Here is an 18591-nt window from a genome sequence, read left to right on the forward strand (position 1 = left end):
CACGTTCTCATAGTGTGATGTGACATCAAGGCCGAGTCAGGCCAGATATAACTAGAGCAGCAGCCTATACTAAAGATGAGTCAGGAGAAAGAGACGGAGAGAGTTGGGTCAGCTTTGGCTTCTGAAGTACGGTACAGCTGAAACATGAACAATATGCAGTACTCACTATGACCCCACAGTTAAGAGACCTGTCCTTACAAACAAAGGTTGAAGGGTCATTAAAGACTTGAAGAGTTCATGTTACCAAATATTAGATCAATCACACACAACCTTTAGGAAAGAGACTTGTTGCATAACTTGGTTGAGATAAAAAAAAAAACTGAATTAAATCAGGCACCAAAGTTCTTAAACATCATCTGATAAGAATGACAAAACTGAATGAGAGGGAAAGAAAAACATTTTCCACAGTCCTTTCTTAGGTTTTTTATTAAAAGTAATGAGCAAATGCTGAGAAGTAATCTAAACTCAGCACTTACTAGTGTTACAGTGCTCTGAAGTCACCGAGTACAGAGCCTTGACACAATGAATCAAAATTGACTCTGTATAACATCCCTGTCTGTGTCACGGCCCCCCAGGGGGCTGTGATGGTAAAATCCACTCTACTGTAGTGTAAGTCTTTACACCTCAACAATTCACCAATCGCAATAAGGATGTTTCAATCATTCATAGTGAGAAAATTTAAAGAATTGATTAAAACAATCAAAAGAAAACATTCAAATATAACATACATTATGTTGTAAGATCACTTAAAAATAATATAAATAGCAATGAATTAAAATAATGAAGGAAATTACATAAATAATATTGAAAGAGCCCAGACCTCTGCCAAGGCTTTTAGTCCAGTGATCCTTAAAAAGCACATTTTGAATGGCAACAACAATTGACATCTGATTTTATTTACAAATCATAATTATGGAAAAATATGGTTGTGCCTGGCTAAAGGATCATCAAGATAGCAGTGTATTGATTTCAACAGTTTTGTGTTTTGATTTGAGTTTTTGTTGTGTGTTTATTTAAACCACACAATTAACTTTGCCATAGTAACCAGTGTTACACTTTAGTCAATATCATTCCTGGTGTATGACTTTACCACTCAAAATATAATGGATTTGTCCCTGGCACATGCTACGTCTTCCCATCAAGTCTCATAAAATTTTAGCCAGAACTTTTTTTATTTAAAATCCTGCCAAGGAAAAAGCAAACTGCATCGAAACGTAACGTCCTTAGTGGAGATGATTAGCATTTATGTCTGCAGACAATAACAAAGCTTGTACAAAAGTATTAACGAAAGGAACATGTATAAAAAGTCCCATAATCTGTTGAACTTTTATACAACACTAAATTATTGTTGACAAACATGAATGTAAAATTACTGTCAAGACAGTGCAGTCAGGAAAACTTTTCAAAAGATGAGCAAAATACTATTTAGTGGTTGGAGTGAGTCAATTTACAGCCAAAGCTTTGCTGTGTCTCAGAAGACTCTGCTGAGGTGGCATCCCTCCCCAACTTCCATTCCTCAACTCTGCCTCCCCGCTGTCATCAACGCTCCTTGTTTCATTTACTCATCTGTTATGCAACACGCAGCACATATGGTTCATTTTAGAGGTAGATATTTTTAGATGGCCATGATGGACCACGTAAATGTCTAGTCAGGCACGACAGGAAGAGTCATCGAACAAATACTGAAAACTATCTTGTATACAAAATTACAAGCTTCATAGATGCCATATGTGCAGGTAATGTTACACCAGAAAAGAACCTACTTCATGTATTTTTAGACACACAAATTTAAGTTGTTTTTTTTTTTTTTAAAGCATGCGTAGTCCAGAACAAAGATCATAAGGACAAGTCAGCCGACCCCCCATCGTCCCTGGAGAAGATTTGTTAACCTCAGGCAAATAGTTGGGTTTATTTCAAAACACAACATGAATTAAAAACATATGGCCAACTCTCCACATGCAACTTGAAAACAAAAACGGATCAAGAGGCAAACAAAGAAGGACACTTTAGAGAATTTGACATTCCAATGCCTAAATCGATGTACTGTCAGATGAATTCATCTTGCTCTTTTAACCTTCCTCTTAAAGCTTTACTTTGTGAGGCTGTGTGATGTTCATGACTGGCATGAAGGTCCCCAACATTAAATGAACTGTAATAATGTTTGTTTTTGTCAAAGTAGGTTAACAGGCATGATATCATCCAAGAATAAGCCAGTTAAAACATTGCAAAAAAACAATGTCAAGGGTACAAAACTTCCCTGCAAGAATCCAAGAAAAGTCCAAGGGTTTTCCCAGCACTGTTTTATAGCAGCTTCTACAGTTAAACTAATATTATAAAAACATTTGAGTATTATGAAAACAAGAATAATTTAATAAATCCTTCAATACTACGAGAAAAACTATTGACCCTCAAGCAAGTAGAGTTCAAATAGAAACAGTGTAAAGCTTTAAGTATTAAAGCAAGATTAATCAATGACTTCAGCTTAAGAAGGTCCCAGTCTGTCATCAGCATGCCTGCTTATACAACTGGGTTAATCATGGCCTGACAGACTGTCAGCAGACTGTACTTTTTAGACAAGATTCAAAAACCCATTCTACGGTGGCCCTGAGAGGTCAATGTCCTGCAACTTAATAAAAACACTAATAAATAAAGAATAAATGTTCACCAACTTCACAACATACAAAAAACTGCTGGGAAAAATGACACAACAAAAGGTAAGGTATAAATTACAAGGTATAAGTAGGCCATCACCACATGCCGGGCCGTGGTCCAAATCTGGACGCAGGTGCCGTCCTATCCAGATCCAGGTTTATTTTGTTGAGTGTGGAAATTTGATAATGCTTTTACATTTGGTTATCTTAAATGGTGCAGCTTTTCTTGCCTGTACGATTTCAGCGGCTAGTAGGTCACAGACCAATGTGATGTTGATACAACTACTAGACTCCTTTAAAATGGCCCTGAATCATATCACAAGTTAGACATTATAATGTTCAGGACCTTTCCTTGAGGAAATGTTCTCAAACCGGAGCTTTTTGAATTCAGCTGCTCAGTAAACTATTATAAATTCAGCTTAAGTTGGTCAACTATTGACGATGAGTGTATCACATATTCTGTTGCACGTGGATCGGCAGACTTTGGAACATGTAAAATAACATATTCCAGCCAGCAATCTGTAAAAGTATTACAGACAGCTTAAAATTTCTCCAGACTCCAACATGACAGAGAGCCAAATCAGAATGGACACCAACAGATCATGAAAAAAACAGATTCTGATTCTGGCGCTTATGACAGCCAAGGTGAAAAACACAAACATGACTGTCCTCATTATGCTCTACGTGGCCTCAACCTCAAACATTTACAGAATGTGGAAGTGAAAAATGGAGACTTTTAGAGAAGTTCGCTTTGCATAAATATTTATAAAACAAATGTTTCGGCCTTATCAAAGTGATAATATCAAGATGGAGTGCTGCACCATATTCTATAAACAAATAACTAACAACCTCTGTTACATAATGTACTTACTAGTACACAGAGAGAAAGCAGATGATACTGTTGGACTGCTTTTTGTCCTTTCCATCAGTGCAAACTCAAGTATTTACCACCGCTAAGTTATAAGTGTCTGTGCTGGTTTCTCTACTTTAAGTTAACTATTTGACAGGGACGTTAGATCTGTCTGATTTAAGTTGCCTTTTGACCTTGAAGCGAACCGTGATACCTCCCCGGGACCTGCTACAGGGTCACATCTGGCCTCTAAACCTCAACTACCAGCAGTTGTACTTTTGGCTTTCGAACAATTCACCTGCATCTGCTTGACTGAGACCAGGCTGCACATCTGCATTATGTGCTGTAGTGTTTTAAGGGGCATTTAAAGATGTATTCAGACTCAACTCAGCCTCCTGGAAAACACTCATTTAGTCTGAAATAGGAAAATTAAAAGGACTTTTTCTACCCTAGAGTAACTATGAGGAACCTTCACTTTTATTAATTTTTGCTGCATTTGGATGAATTGGTATATATAATCTCTCTGCAGATCCTGTTCTGTAAATGTATGTAAAGTCTTCTTTTTAAAAAAAAAAAAGTTACTTAAGTTAAAGTTACCTACTTCTTACCTAATGAACTTCTTGGTGCATTGGTGCACCAATGTGGTCTGAATCACTTCTTCTGACACTTCCCTGGTTGCAGCAGTGGGAGAAATAGACAACATTCTTCTTAAGTTTCTTGTGATTGCTTTTTTTAATCCATTCACTATAAGACTAGGAAGTATATTCAGTCTTTTAGAATACATTTTTATGCAAGTTTTCACAGAAGTCCCAGTGCGGACCAAATCTGGAAATTGGTCTGGTAGTTGGAGAGGTGCCAATTCACTTCCTGAGCAATGCCGAGGTGCCCTCGAGCAAGACACTGAACATCCTCCACCCCCCCCCCCCCCCCCCCCCCCCCCAAAAAAAAAAAAATATATATATCAGGACCCCTCACTCTGACCTCTCTCCACTAGTGCATGTCCATAGGTCCTGTTTGTGCATGTGTGTGTGTAGCATGTTTAACAACAGTGTGTAAATTGAATTTCCCCTCGTGGGATTAATAGAGTATATCTTAGAAATGTGTTGTAATGTTTTGAGATCCTTATGTTTTTCCTTTTTTGTTAAGCTGATGTCCCTGATTGGGTGTAAGAAATACTGTAATTGAAATGATGCAGCTTTTTAAAATAACTTTCGACATAAAAATGAGTTCAGGTTTCAATACTGCTTTTTATAAATATTATTCAGTCTATCAGCTGACTGTAGGTAAACACAGTTGTTGTCTTTATTTTTAGCTGTAAAAAAGTGAACATGAAACATCAAAACACAGTGGTGTGTACATGGAGTGATAAATGAAAGCACAGGGTAAACAGCTTTGTCCTGAGGTTGTAGTTCAGCACAATAGCTGTCCTGCGTCAGACCCGGCCTTTAGAGCACAGTAAGATAATGGATGATAACGACCCAGTGGAAGAACAGGTGCTTCCTCCACCGCCTTGTGGGGGCCTGGGCTGACTTACAGTACTCATCATCAGCCTCGGTCTCTGCCCTTCTTTAGCTCAGCTCAAACCACCAGTTTAGTAAATCAAGTGAAAAGGGAAGTGGTTACACATACTGTAAATGGTTGTCAATCAACAATTCCCTGAAATCAACAAAAAAAACAACATGTGCTGAAGGGTCATATTTAGCAACGGGAAACTATATTTTTGAACAACCACACAACAGTTTTTACAGGCTGTCTTAATTGTCTTAACCAATGATTGACACAATTTTTGGAGTTTCTGTGAAGTCTGTAGTCTGAACAATACTGATCGATAACATTTGAAGGACTTCATGCAAACAGTCTGTGTGGAGAGGTGGAGAAACAAGGCCAATGCATTTGCCATAATGCGTTTCCAAAAACCTTCTCCTCTCATCGAAAAACATTTCAGCTTTTAATCAATCTCTTTAAGAACTTACCTGCAATGAATTTAGATACCAAGATGTTGTCTCTTAACTCTATATCGTCTTGATCAGTTTGACTGTAATGAATAAAACACAAAAGGGAAAGTCTTGGCCCAGGATAAGGGCCATTTTCCATAAAGATATCCACTGGCTTTCAAATATTGGTAAGCCTTCAAATATTGGTTGTTGCACCAAGATGCTAAATGGTCATCAGATGGTAGCTGATTGGTTGCTCCTCCTAACAACCAAATACACTAACAGGTTCAGCTAGTGACCAACACTGCTACCCATATAACTTTCCCAGCCACTACACCCACTTCCAGCAGCAGTAAGCAGATTTTTTAACTCCACAGTAGTATTCACCAGTAGCAGTAAGAGGAATGTCTGGAGCCAGCCAGCTCTTTAGAGAGAAGGAAATGTACAGGATAGCCGGGGTATCCCAAAAACCTGCTCTCACACCTTCCTGGCTACTGGCACCAGTTCACTGCTACATGTTTCTCTGCTCGGCTCCTGGCTGGCCACACAGTTGGCCTTAACAGCTCTCCTGCGCTTCAAGTTTTGTTTGTTTGTTTGGTATCTTGAATTCATAACCATCAAACTCTGAGTTACTGGAAATCTGTGTTTTTCTGTTAATGTGAATGGGGAATAACAAGGGAAGAAACCCTTTAAACAACTGAATTAACAGTAAACCATTAAGCTCTTACTGTATTTGATCTAAAAGTTTTAGTATCTGCCCTTTCCAGCGTACTGAGACTTCATTTCATCCTGTGTATTCCCATTTCCTGGTGAACTCAGTGCTTTTCAGCATGGAAAGTCCTGCTCGCCTGACAGTCCCAGCTTTGTTTCCTGATGTGTTTAGCTTCACTAGCACACGAAGCATTGATTACTCATGTGAGGATCTTCCTGACAAACACATGATCCCATTCTCCTCTCTGTCTGGATCGGCATCCTGCTATCTGGAATGCACTGTTTTGCTTTTCTCTCATAGTTTTGACAAACATCAGAGAGCAGACGTGCAGCATGACATGTCAAGTTCTGGTCACTTGAGTCAATCCATCAAGTGACACAATTAGTCCGCATTCTTTCATCGGTCTGGTTTGGCACAGAGCCTGACACTGACTAACCAAGGCTCGAATGATGAACAAATGCCGTTAAGCTTTGTCATGATTCACTTTTGCAGCCTGCTGAGAGAACAAAGCCAGACAAAAGACATCTCTTAGCAATAAGACTGATTCTTTTCTTAAGAAAACTGAACATGAGCCGAGGCCCAGAGGCAAATCATGAAGTGTCTGTGTCTTAGACAAAATATCAAATATAGCAATTGCATTATCTGTACAAATCCCTCCGGTAATCAGAAAACAGCAGTTAACAATTTCTGAATGACTTGAACATCCTTCCTGGAAGTACGAGCCGCGTTCCTTATTACGGCAGGGATTTGAGGAAAAAAGGAGGAATTCAACAGGACATAGTTCTAGAGAAATGACACACAAATATTTACAGTCTGGTCCAACATTTGAGGAAGTTGGGCCCGAGAGGAAATATTTAAAATTTCATCTCTACACATTTTTGAGAGAGGAAAACAAGAAATGGTTTAAGGTAGCATTACGTATGCGGTACCTGGTACTGTCTTGATTCAATCAGGCTGGAAATGTTTACACTTATTCATGATAAAAAAAAGTTAATTTCTTTAAAAGATTCAATTTTAGGGAGGCATAGATGTATTGCCTGTGACGTTAACCTTGTTTATAAAGATTGTTTTGAAGACTAGATTTGGGTTTTCCATCAAAGACCATCTTAGCCGTTATTGGGGATAGAGAATTGGATTTGGGAACGCAGAAGAGAATACTTTGGTGGAGATGTGACAGGACAATCATTTGTCATTTCTTCCTGCAGCGTCTCTACAGTCTCTGCCAATGTTTGTCCAGAAATTAAATAATAAAAAAATGCCCTGTGTTTGTTTTATGTCCACCCTTTCATCTAAATGCAAATCCACCCGTTGGCGTGTAATATATAATTAAGTATACAATCTAGTACCCTTACGTCTAGAAAAAAGCCGATACGTGTTAGGCGTGTAGCTGACATGACTGACAGGTAGGCGCGATGTAACGGTTCGTCAAGAGGCTTAAACCCCACCTCAGCTTCGGCTCTAAGCCTGTCGTTAGGTTGACTGAAAGTTAGGCTGGGACAGCATTTCCAGCATGGCGGCGGCTGACGATGAGCCTCCGGCGACCCCTGCAGTAACAGATGGCTGACGTCACTCAGGCTCTGTCCATTAATATTCACAGTCTATGGTCCAGACATGTTATTGTTTAGCATGTCTATCGTGGATTAACCCACAAACAAAAATGAAAAATGTTTGTTTGACTGCAATGGAAAGTGAATCAGCAGAATTCATTTATAATTCTATAAAGGTGAGAGTACAGCTTAGGCAAAGAAGTAAACTTCTCTCTCTGTCTTTTGAAACTTCAATTAAAATACACTCCAAACACCACCCATGGGACTCACTCCATTGAAAACCTATCAACATGACTTGGCCAATAGTAATTCTGATATCCTCTATTTGGCTCTTAATTCTGGCAAATGTTACAAAAAATTGTAAAATGTCTTCCTGTACACTTTTCATGTATCAAAAAGTTTTTGATACATGTTTCATATGTCTGAGTAAAAAAATAGATAAAATACCAAATGACCCGCATGGCATGTGGTCAAAGAAACAACTCTTCTGGCCTGGCTGACTGACAGGAACAGAAAACCCACGCAGCATACTGAGCGTTGGACTGGGCCAGGACAGGATAACTATTGTTCAGTGCCGCAGCATCTCCCCCGCAGCCACAACAACACTGTTTTCACTGTAGAAGAACTAAGGTTAAATACTAATGGCCTTTAAAAAGGTTAGGACAGGTCACTGTAAAAACAAACTTAGATATATGTCAAGGAGAGACGTGGAAAAGTGAACGTTTTGGAGTCAACAATTAGTCTGAGGATGTTTCAGCTACAGTCTTGACAAAGGTCAATCTCTAACTGCTGACCAAGGACTTAAAATGTTTGACCCCATAACAAACTTCATTTCTCTATTTTAAGTCAATACAAACCATGAAAATGCAATCAGGTTTTTATCGATTGACTAAGTGCCTATTCAAAGTTCCCAGGGCCTTATATATTTTCAAATTATTTTATTTGTTTAGCTGAAAAACACAACCATTTTAAATGTAGATCACATACAACAGAAACAAAAAAATACATACATTTCATTATCGTATATCAAATAGTAATGCCGATTGATAAAGCAAGGGAGACTAAACCTTTGGTTAATGTTGCTCCTTGAGAACTCACAGAAACAAAAAAGTTGAAAAAAGGGAAGAGATCTTTCAATTTAGTAAGGTTTTCTCAATCTTTCAGTACAAGTTACAACGTGCAGGTAATGGAGGCAACACCTAAAATCAAGTTTTCGAAAAATGTTAAGAGTGATGTCACCAGAGAAAACTTTTGTTTTCCTGCTTGGAAACACGACTGTAGTGGAGATAGTGTGGGCGAGTCTGCTGACAGTTGTCTGCAGGCTGCATGTAATGTGTTTGACCTCTTGAGGAAAGTTGTCAAGACATCTCACTTCACTAAACACACACTTAACATACATACACACACATAGACTGGAAGCCAATACAAAGCTTTCCATGTCATTCAGTTCATGTTGTCATGGTTACTGTTCAATGTTTAATGATTCTGATTACACTTTATGGATTATATGCCTTTCCAGCTATTTCAAAAATTTTTGTTCCAGGAAACATTAAGTGTTTTCTCTCAATGTAGAAATGGGAAAACTGTATAAAACGTATGTGAACACGAATGCAGAAATGTGTGTTTACATTTAACTTGGACATTAAACAATAAGAGATTAACTTATTAAGAGTTTGTAGTACTTGAGTCCAAGACTCGACTAGAACTTGTGCACTGACTCGGACTTACTGCATTTGGACTCGGAAGATAATGAGGAGGACTCTGACTTATCTGACTCTGACTGATAAAGAATGTGTACGATGTTAGAAAACAGCCCCATAAAATTCAGAATTCTGAATAATAGAAGCTGGGTTGCAGGTATCTTTTAGTTTATTAGTGATCCCACTGTAGCAGAGACGATCGGTGTGTCTCCCCAAGAGGACTGCAGTGTGCTTTTATGCAGACTTTAACTTCATTCATAATTTAAAGAGCCCATATTATGCCCTTTTTGGGGTTCGTATATTTAATCTATGTACCTACTTTTGTACGTTCACAATAGCTAAAGTCCGAAAAAAGTGTCTGTTTTCATGTACTGCTCCTCCTTGCTCCCTCTACGCTCTGAGTCCGTCAGCTACGCTCTGCTGAGCCCCCACTGCAGAGCCCCACATGGGCCAAGTCTGCTCTGATTGGTCTGCCGATCCGCTCTGTCGTTATTGGTCAGTCGCTCAGCACGGTTCTCGGAAATGTCCCGCCTCTTTTACCATATTGGGAATGCAGCCACTGGCTCCGTCCGAGGGGAGCCAAAACATTAGCACCTTAGCACTACTGTGCTACCGCAGGCTACGGCATATTGTGGGCGTGCTACAGAAGTTAACGGGCGTGCAACATGAGCTGCAGGGTTGCCACAATGAGCCAATGGACTTAGATCAGTGATGTCACACTGACAATGACACCGCACTGACAATTTTTTATCGAGGGGGGCTAGAAACGAGCGTTACATGCAGCTAATGCTGCAGCTAACAGGAGGAGGTAGGAGAAGCCGCGTTTCTGCGGACTTTGAATTTTTGCAAATAGATGTGCCTAAACATGCACAGGACTCTTGGAAAACACACTAAAGAGCATATAAAACCAGAAAAAGCATAATATGGGACCTTTAAATGTCCAGACACGCTGCCAGGATAGTTTAGGATCTTAGATAAATAAATAATGTACATTTTGTAAACATCCAAAAGTTCTCAGCACAGTCAGTATCAGTAGGGCTTCATACAGGGAAATGTTTTGAATAAAACCATCAAAGCTGTGTTCATGTTTTTTTAAGTTAGATGCTAAAAGTTTCAGTCCTCTCTTCAGAGTGTCCTCTGTCCTGTCAACTTATAACAGTTTGATGATATTTGCTGCAGTGAAATCTCTGCTCACATGGAAACATTTGCAGCTGCTGTAAACAGCTTCTTTCATCTTTCATAAAGTAAATAGTTGAAGAAGACATTCACACATCCTTCAAAATGACACAACAAAGTAATCATCTGAATGCTTGCACTGCTCAACATAATTAACTATGATTTAAAAATAATTTGGCACCATGTTTTAACATCATCACACCCTATCCGCCTGAGGTACAGTATCAACATTAAGACTCATAATAGAGACATAACGCTCAGATTAGAAGCATTTAACATCATCATGTCCATAAATGAATGTGCTGAAGTGAAAAACTGAAGCTCATATTAAACCTTGAGGACTCAGATCTAGACCTGGACTCAGGTAGGGGGGGACTCGAAGCAATAATGCAATAAATCAGAATGACAAAAAAAAACATTTAACTAAGCATTACAATCATGGCCACAGCCAGTTGACCCTGAAGATGTTGGTGGGCTACTTGCAGTTGAGCTGCCATGTTTGCTAACCAAACGTAAAAAGCTGCACTGTGAGGCGAACAAGCAGATTGAATGATGCTGACTGAATCATACCCATGTATGGGTATGAAAATGGATGGTTTTATAAAACATGCACTTGTTTATTTACATTATTGAATGATACTTTGTAAGTGTTGTTAAAAAAATTTGAGATTTAATAAAGTATTCATTCAACCAACAGAACTTTCAGTCTTTGTCCCTTAATCAGCACAAACAAAAGTAATTTGAATAAATATTGTATAACACCAAACAATGATTGATACCATGAAACCAAAACTGCTTTTTGAACAGTTAGCATACAATATAAATCGTATACAGTTGCAGTCCTCATAAGAATCAGACAGCATTGTTAGTGATTGTGGAGAAAATCATTTCCTCTAAAAGAGAAAATGATAAAACACTATTCTGTCTTTGAGAAGGTAAAAGTAATGTTCTTTATGAACTGGAGGAACACAATACGTTCTAAGGCATCTCACATTCTAACTGAGATTGAATGGAGACACATTAGCCTTTTATGTCACTCTACAATGACCTCCGGGCAGGGCCGGCCCGTGGCATAGGCAGTATAGGCAAATGCTAGGGGCGCCAGCCTCCATAGGGGGCGCCAAATGAGTGCTGCAGAAAAGTTGAAAATCAGAAGAAGAAATAGAAGGAGAAATGTGTTTAAATATCACTAAATATTATTCATCTAATATCATTTTCATGCTTTTATTTAGTTATGATCCAAGTTGTGAAAACACAACTATCACATTTAAAAAGGCTAAATTTTCCGGCGCATCACAACACAGCTGCTCGTTACCTGCCGTTGTGGAGGAGGAGGGCAGGTGACTTATTAGAATTGAGTGAAACTGACCACACCGATTAACATGAAGTTTATAAACATCCGTAATGTAAAAAACAACAACAAAGCCCTCGGGAGCCCAGGGACGAAAAAGAAGAGGAGGAAAAATGTGAAAAAGACACAGAGGTAACGTGCTGCACAGATCAATTATCTGTTGTAGTTAAGCTAGCTTGTTATGGATGGATGATAGTAACGTCAGTGTTTCCTAGCTCGAGTTAACATCAGTTATTTCCACTGTACTTTTATTAGGTTAAGATTATTCATGTTAAGAAAATAACCAGTGTAAGTAATACACTTTTTCTTTTGTATAGTAGGCTACGTTGTATGGGACACATTTTCCTCCTCCTGTTGTCATTAATAGTTTTAAGCTCTTGCCTTTAGAGTATTGATGTCTAAGAGCATAAATGCATTTTGTGAAAGAAGTCCTCACTGAATAGATATGTGTGCATGCTGTAGGTCTGGTTGACGTCCTCACTGAATAGATATGTGTGCATGCTGTAGGTCTGGTTGACGTCCTCACTGAATAGATATGTGTGCATGCTGTAGGTCTGGTTGAAGTCATCACTGAATAGATATGTGTGCATGCTGTAGGTCTGGTTGAAGTCATCACTGAATAGATATGTGTGCATGCTGTAGGTATGGCTGAAGTCATCTCTGAATAGATATGTGTGCATGCTGTAGGTCTGGCTGAAGTCATCACTGAATAGATATGTGTGCATGCTGTAGGTCTGGTTGAAGTCATCTCTGAATAGATATGTGTGCATGCTGTAGGTCTGGTTGAAGTCATCACTGAATAGATATGTGTGCATGCTGTAGGTCTGGTTGAAGTCATCTCTGAATAGATATGTGTGCATGCTGTAGGTCTGGCTGAAGTCATCTCTGAATAGATATGTGTGCATGCTGTAGGTCTGGTTGAAGTCATCTCTGAATAGATATGTGTGCATGCTGTAGGTCTGGCTGAAGTCATCACTGAATAGATATGTATGCATGCTGTAGGTCTGGCTGAAGTCATCTCTGAATGGTTGAAAGGAAAACTATTGAGTTGAGTTTTCTGTACTGCTCAGAGAAAATAATATTTAAATAAAACACTATATTATAAAATGCAGATTGTTTCACAAATGCTCATCTTCTCTCTCCAGATGCAATCAGAAACATTTAAATCCATCCCCTGCTGTCCCTGGGCCGCCTGTGACCACTTCCGCTCCCTGAACTGTTTGGTATTGTTTGTTCTGTTACACTAGTTATTTGTATTTATTTTATTTTGTATTTACTTATAAGAAATATTAGTGTTATTACCATTTTATAAATGTTTGTCTATAAGTATTTTTTATTTTTTAAATAAAGACATTCTATTAAATATAAAGCTGAAAGCCAGTTTTCTTAAGTGGATGAATATTGTCTTTGGTGGTCAAACTGTCTGCAATATAAGGGGCAACTGCTGAAATCTTGCCTAGGGCACCAAAATGGCTAGGGCCGGCTCTGCCTCCGGGACCTCTGAGCGTTTACAGTATACTGTGCTTCTATACTGGCGGGCAGAGCAATGGAAATGTACTAGGTGAGCATCACGCTGACCTCCATCCACAAACCTGGCTCATCCATAACAGATGAGGACGTGAGCTGGTTCCTGTCATCATCACTTGTCTGAAAAGATTAGAAACACATTTTTCCTCGCACAAGTTGTAAACACTATGTCTTGGTGCATTCCTCATCTGTGGTTGTTTAGTTCGCTGGGGGCCTGTTGTAACCGCAAAAGGCTTTTCGTGCTTAGCCTCATCTCTGCTCTCTGCAGATGTGTTGCTGAAGTGTTTGTAAATGAGTAATTTTCTTTCTCATGTATTGGAGAAAATCTGCAAATAATAAGGGGTTACATACCAGTGCTAAACAGAGCCAAAATGCAAATTGCTTAGTGGGTCTTTGAAACACTTTGGTGTATCTTCATTAAAGCTTCAAAGTTGGAATTTCAGTCACTTGGCTCTTAACTAAAGCCTGTCACATCACAAAGTAGGAAATAACCCCCTCAACTCTGTCCATGCAGAGTAGAGGTTCTCTGGGTGCTTTTTCATGGACTGAAGATGTCAACATATGAATCTTGTTAAGCATCAAATTCTCTATCCTAAGCTAATTCATATACTCGTACCACAGGAGAACATGATCCGTCCAAGTTTCAGGAAAAATGTGGAGTATTTGCCAAAAATAGTCAGAGCATTGAATGTATCCTGTTGTGTCAGCTCTGACTTACTACCTTCAATGAAAAACATCATGCCTTGTACTTTCTGTTTTTGCACACTTGGGACCACAGCATGTCTCAATTTCAGTCCCGGCTGACACAGAATGAAGAAGCATTGAGGATCACTCTAGCCACATGGAATACAAAAAATGTACACACACACCCAAACAGGCAACCCAAAAAAAAGATCCACAGGCCGGAAATGACATCTGGAAACACTAATCTAATGGAATTAACTAAACTTGTGACAATGTTTCTATATTTAAACTCTATGAAACTATGTCAGGATACTTGAGGGATGATGCTGAGAGAACAAACCCATCCTGGTTTCTCCCTCAGAGTCACTGAGAGGTTAAAGACCAGTGTTCAGGTTTCAACCTCTTATTGACAAAAATTCAACCTCAGCAACTCTACACTTTGTCTGGACAGGAAATACTTCTATTTATACATTTTTGGGGGGTTCATTGGTCACAGTTAACATTTGTCTGTTGTGCTTTGCCATATGACATGTAAATGATCATCTCAAAAGCAATACCTCACAACTTGATGGCCACCAACAGAGTCATTGAGTTACACAGGAAGACGCCGGCATGCCATTCAAACCGGTCACTCTTAATACATTATGACTACTTGTGCTGGATAAATAGCCTCACTTGTCCTCATTTGCCCTAAAAAAATACCATTGCAATAAGCCTATAAGTCTTTGTAAAGCACCTCCCTGACCATGTCAGCATATAGTACTTTTTTTTTTTTTATAGCTGTCTATCTTCATTTATCAATCATCAAAGGCAAACAAATCTGAATTTACAATGATCTGATTAAGCAAAATAATGCATTTCCAATCGTCACACTTTCTCAATTGTCTCATGTTTTACTGTAAAGAATATTTTGGTTCCTAAATCTTATTTTCAAGCTACAGTATAACTCATCTGAGATGTTAGGAATGCCTGATTAATGCATGAGCTCACTCTTTTCATCTAAGCTTAGATAAACTGACCCATGTTATGCAACTTGTTGGCCTCTGTTCACTTGCTGCGGCTCTGCAACATTTGATCCACATGCAATACCTTGATGTTGATCACCTATGACCTCCAGATATTTGTTTTCACAATGGGCCTGGTAATGATGATTACATGTACCAATAGTCACATCTGAGCTGAAACACCAAGATTTAGTAAAAGACATAAAGTTAAAATAAAGAGTATTTTTAATTCCTGATTTAAGAGAACAGAAAAAAAAGTAATAATACAGAAATATGTGCTGTTCTCCCTCAACAAGGGGGGAAACCAAAGTTTATCTGCAGTGGCTAACAAAAAAAAAGATATAACACAGGCACTAATGTCCTGTGCAGTGTCAAGCTGCTAATGTTTCTCCAGCGGCTGACAGTCTATCCAAGTCCTGATAAGGACATATTTGTTCATCATTGGTTGCCCATTGGGGGGTAGATCCCCTGTAGATCATCCCCATTTCCTAATTAGTGAATGTGGAAAGGGTTTAAAAACCTTTTCAGTAAACAATCACTCAGAATTTATCTGAAACAGGAAATGCCAGTATCTGCTGCACATACACCAAAGGGCCGTCAAAAAAACAAATAATTCCATGATGTACTAATCAGTCAATTTCCGACACCATAAAATGCTGTCTCTTTAAAAAAAAAAACATCAAAACAGAAGGCTGGAAATGGGTAAGGGGCCTAGGGACGAGGACACTCACTAACTAGAACAGAATTGTACAACCTGTGCACTTGACACATTAACTTTTCTAGAGGTCATGTCTCCTGTCCTCTCCTGTTATGAACTACTAACTTATGATATCAGTTTGAACTGACAGAAAAGGCCTCAGGAACAACAGTGATGCACCTACTCAGGCAGTCTTTCAGTTAAAATCAAAGATTCATAACTGTCTTCCACCATTCAACAAATAATGCAAAACAAAGCAAAAAGAAGATGACTTTTTAAAAATGTCTTCCTCAAAGGTCTTAATGCAGACCCAGGAGGTTTGACTCGTCAAAGTAATGTAGCATATTTTTGAAATATAAATAAATAATTATCTTTTGTAACATGATGTGATTATTGTCGTTTTTATAAATCCATTAAATACAACTACAGGTTGGCCAAGAAAAGACAGCGTGTGGTGTTTCTGTCTGAATAACAAACTACTGAAAGCACTTGTTGCTATAATGTGCTCCATTAATAAACAGCCTAAAAGAAAGTGCACCTATTTGTATCCGAGTTTCACTCTGAATAGTGTTCATAAACGACAATATGACCCTGTTCATTTTGAGTTATTAAGAGTTTATAGAAGGCTGTTAGCACTTACCATCTCCACCCCCTGAGGAAAGGCTGTTCCCTCCCAGTCTTTCTTAGGGAATCGCTGAATGATCTTTCCACATCCCTCCCCTGAACCTGTAGATACAAAGACATGAAGATCAGTCAGTCAGAGGATGGCAAGGTGGCTGCTGACCATGGAACAATCATTCAGCCCTGATAAAAGGTCATTATGTTGAAAAATGGCTATATTTCTACTGTTACAACAACGCTTTTATTAAGAAATCTAACTTTATAAATAACAAAGAAATTACCTAAACAAATTCTAGAGACTGTATAACACCTGCTACCATTACCACAGCACCAGTTTCATTCACTTTATCAGTTAATGTTCCTGATTTATTGTTATACTACTAATATACATCAGAACTAAATTTTGAACATAACAACATACTAACATCACCTAACATTAACATAACATAATGAAACGTACTAAATAATGATTATTAAATGAGAAGTGTCAAACTGCCAGTATGGACTATGCTGCTGAAATACAGTTCCTCAGTTACAAAAAAAATTCTTGCTGTATGATTTTGAAAAAGATTCACTTTCAGAAAGCTTCCAGGAAGTGAGAAAGAAAAGTTTGAAGAAAAAGCAGTTGTAAGTTCTTTGCATGTAAAGAGGAAATGTGAACAAACTTAAACTGAAAAAGTGAGTCCTTCATTTGTTGACAGAGCAAGATGAAATTGTGACACTGACATTTGAAATAAACAATGAGATGATTAAGGCTGAATGAGTCACCAACTTAACGCCAATCAGTTTAATGTAATGTAGTTACCAGGTTGGATACAATCAGCCCCTCCAGATATTTCCATTGTTGTCTTTGGCATACTTAATGTTAATCCAACCAAACGTTGCATTACCTTTTTGCTTGCAATTCTGTCAATTCCCCACATTACTGTAACACAATAATGTAAAAACCATCAAACATTCATCCTGGAGATTACAACTTCATTGCTAATGCATCATAAACATCAACTATCTACCCCCAATTATTCTACCAAGTACTTATTCGGAGCTCTACTTGAGTTAAACAAATGAATGAGTTAGCTAAAAGTTAAAGAGCAGATGGATGGATGTTCTTAAATCAGCGCAGATGTTGAAAAACAATAGTTAGAGTTGAATTACAACAATGTAATTTGGTTAGTTTTGGAGTTTGTCCTCAAAAACACGTTCACTGCATATCTTTCTTATTCTCTAATCTCTCCTCCACCGTTCCTTGACTCGTGACAGTCCATTTCACCTGGCGATAATGTTGTCACCGACTGTTGAAAAGCAGCAGATAGACAGCTGCTATGTGGGTTGCAAGGAACATATTTTTTTGCAAATCAGGGACACTACAGCAACTTCCTGAGCACAATAAACCAACCACAAGTGATACACTCACATATGATGATGCACGCATTTAGAGAGGTCTATTCACTCATTCTTGCTGGTCACATTGACTGCTCACGGCAGCAGGCCAAATAGACCCTCCGGCCACCGGGAAGTGTTCCGGTGTTGCTGGAAGCAGGAGAACCCCGAGTTAACCCAAGCAAGCAGAGGAAGAACATTCAAACACAATCAGAAAGGCCCAGCTGGGTGGTAACTTTGAACCCAGAATCTTCTTACTGTAATGAAACAGTGCTTACCACGCTGACTGATTAACTCTTGAGTTCTCAGGAAGAATGCTGTCCAAAGTGTGAAATATGAAACTTGCACGACACAAAGTAAATCAGAGGAGCTACAAGGCCCATTGTTGTAAAAGTGATGACATATAAGATGCATCGCTTCATTACAAAGCCAAAACCCCTAGTTTTAGATAGATCACATCACACTATGAATGCTTGTGGTTTTTTCCTACTGTCAGACCTGCACCCATACAGTAACAGACTGTAGATAGTGCTGAGGGAGACGGCTGGAGACTGCTCTATAGCAGGTGTAGTGGACTTCACATACAGCCGCACAGATTCTCAAAGTTTACCACAGAAAGCTTTTCAAGTAGAAAAAAAACAAACTCCCTCATAGATTTCTCAAAGAGCCCCATGGCCTGCTCTTGCAAAACTCTGAAACCTAATTTGGATGTAATAATTTATGATAACGTGAGAGCAAACAAAACGCAATATGTATT

General features: G+C 38.7%; 1 protein-coding gene across 2 annotated transcripts in view; it reads right to left on the reverse strand.

Moving 5' to 3' along the window:
- sbf2 (SET binding factor 2) overlaps window positions 1–18591 on the reverse strand; it is a 92205-nt gene that overhangs the window by 62200 nt on the left and 11414 nt on the right. For both annotated transcript variants that reach the window (XM_061037796.1, XM_061037788.1), the window contains exon 2: window positions 16474–16559. In XM_061037796.1, coding sequence (XP_060893779.1) covers window positions 16474–16559 — 86 coding nt within the window. The remainder of the gene's footprint in view (window positions 1–16473; window positions 16560–18591) is intronic.

Source organism: Labrus mixtus, chromosome 1 (assembly GCF_963584025.1).
Source record: "Labrus mixtus chromosome 1, fLabMix1.1, whole genome shotgun sequence".
Taxonomy (NCBI): domain Eukaryota; kingdom Metazoa; phylum Chordata; class Actinopteri; order Labriformes; family Labridae; genus Labrus; species Labrus mixtus.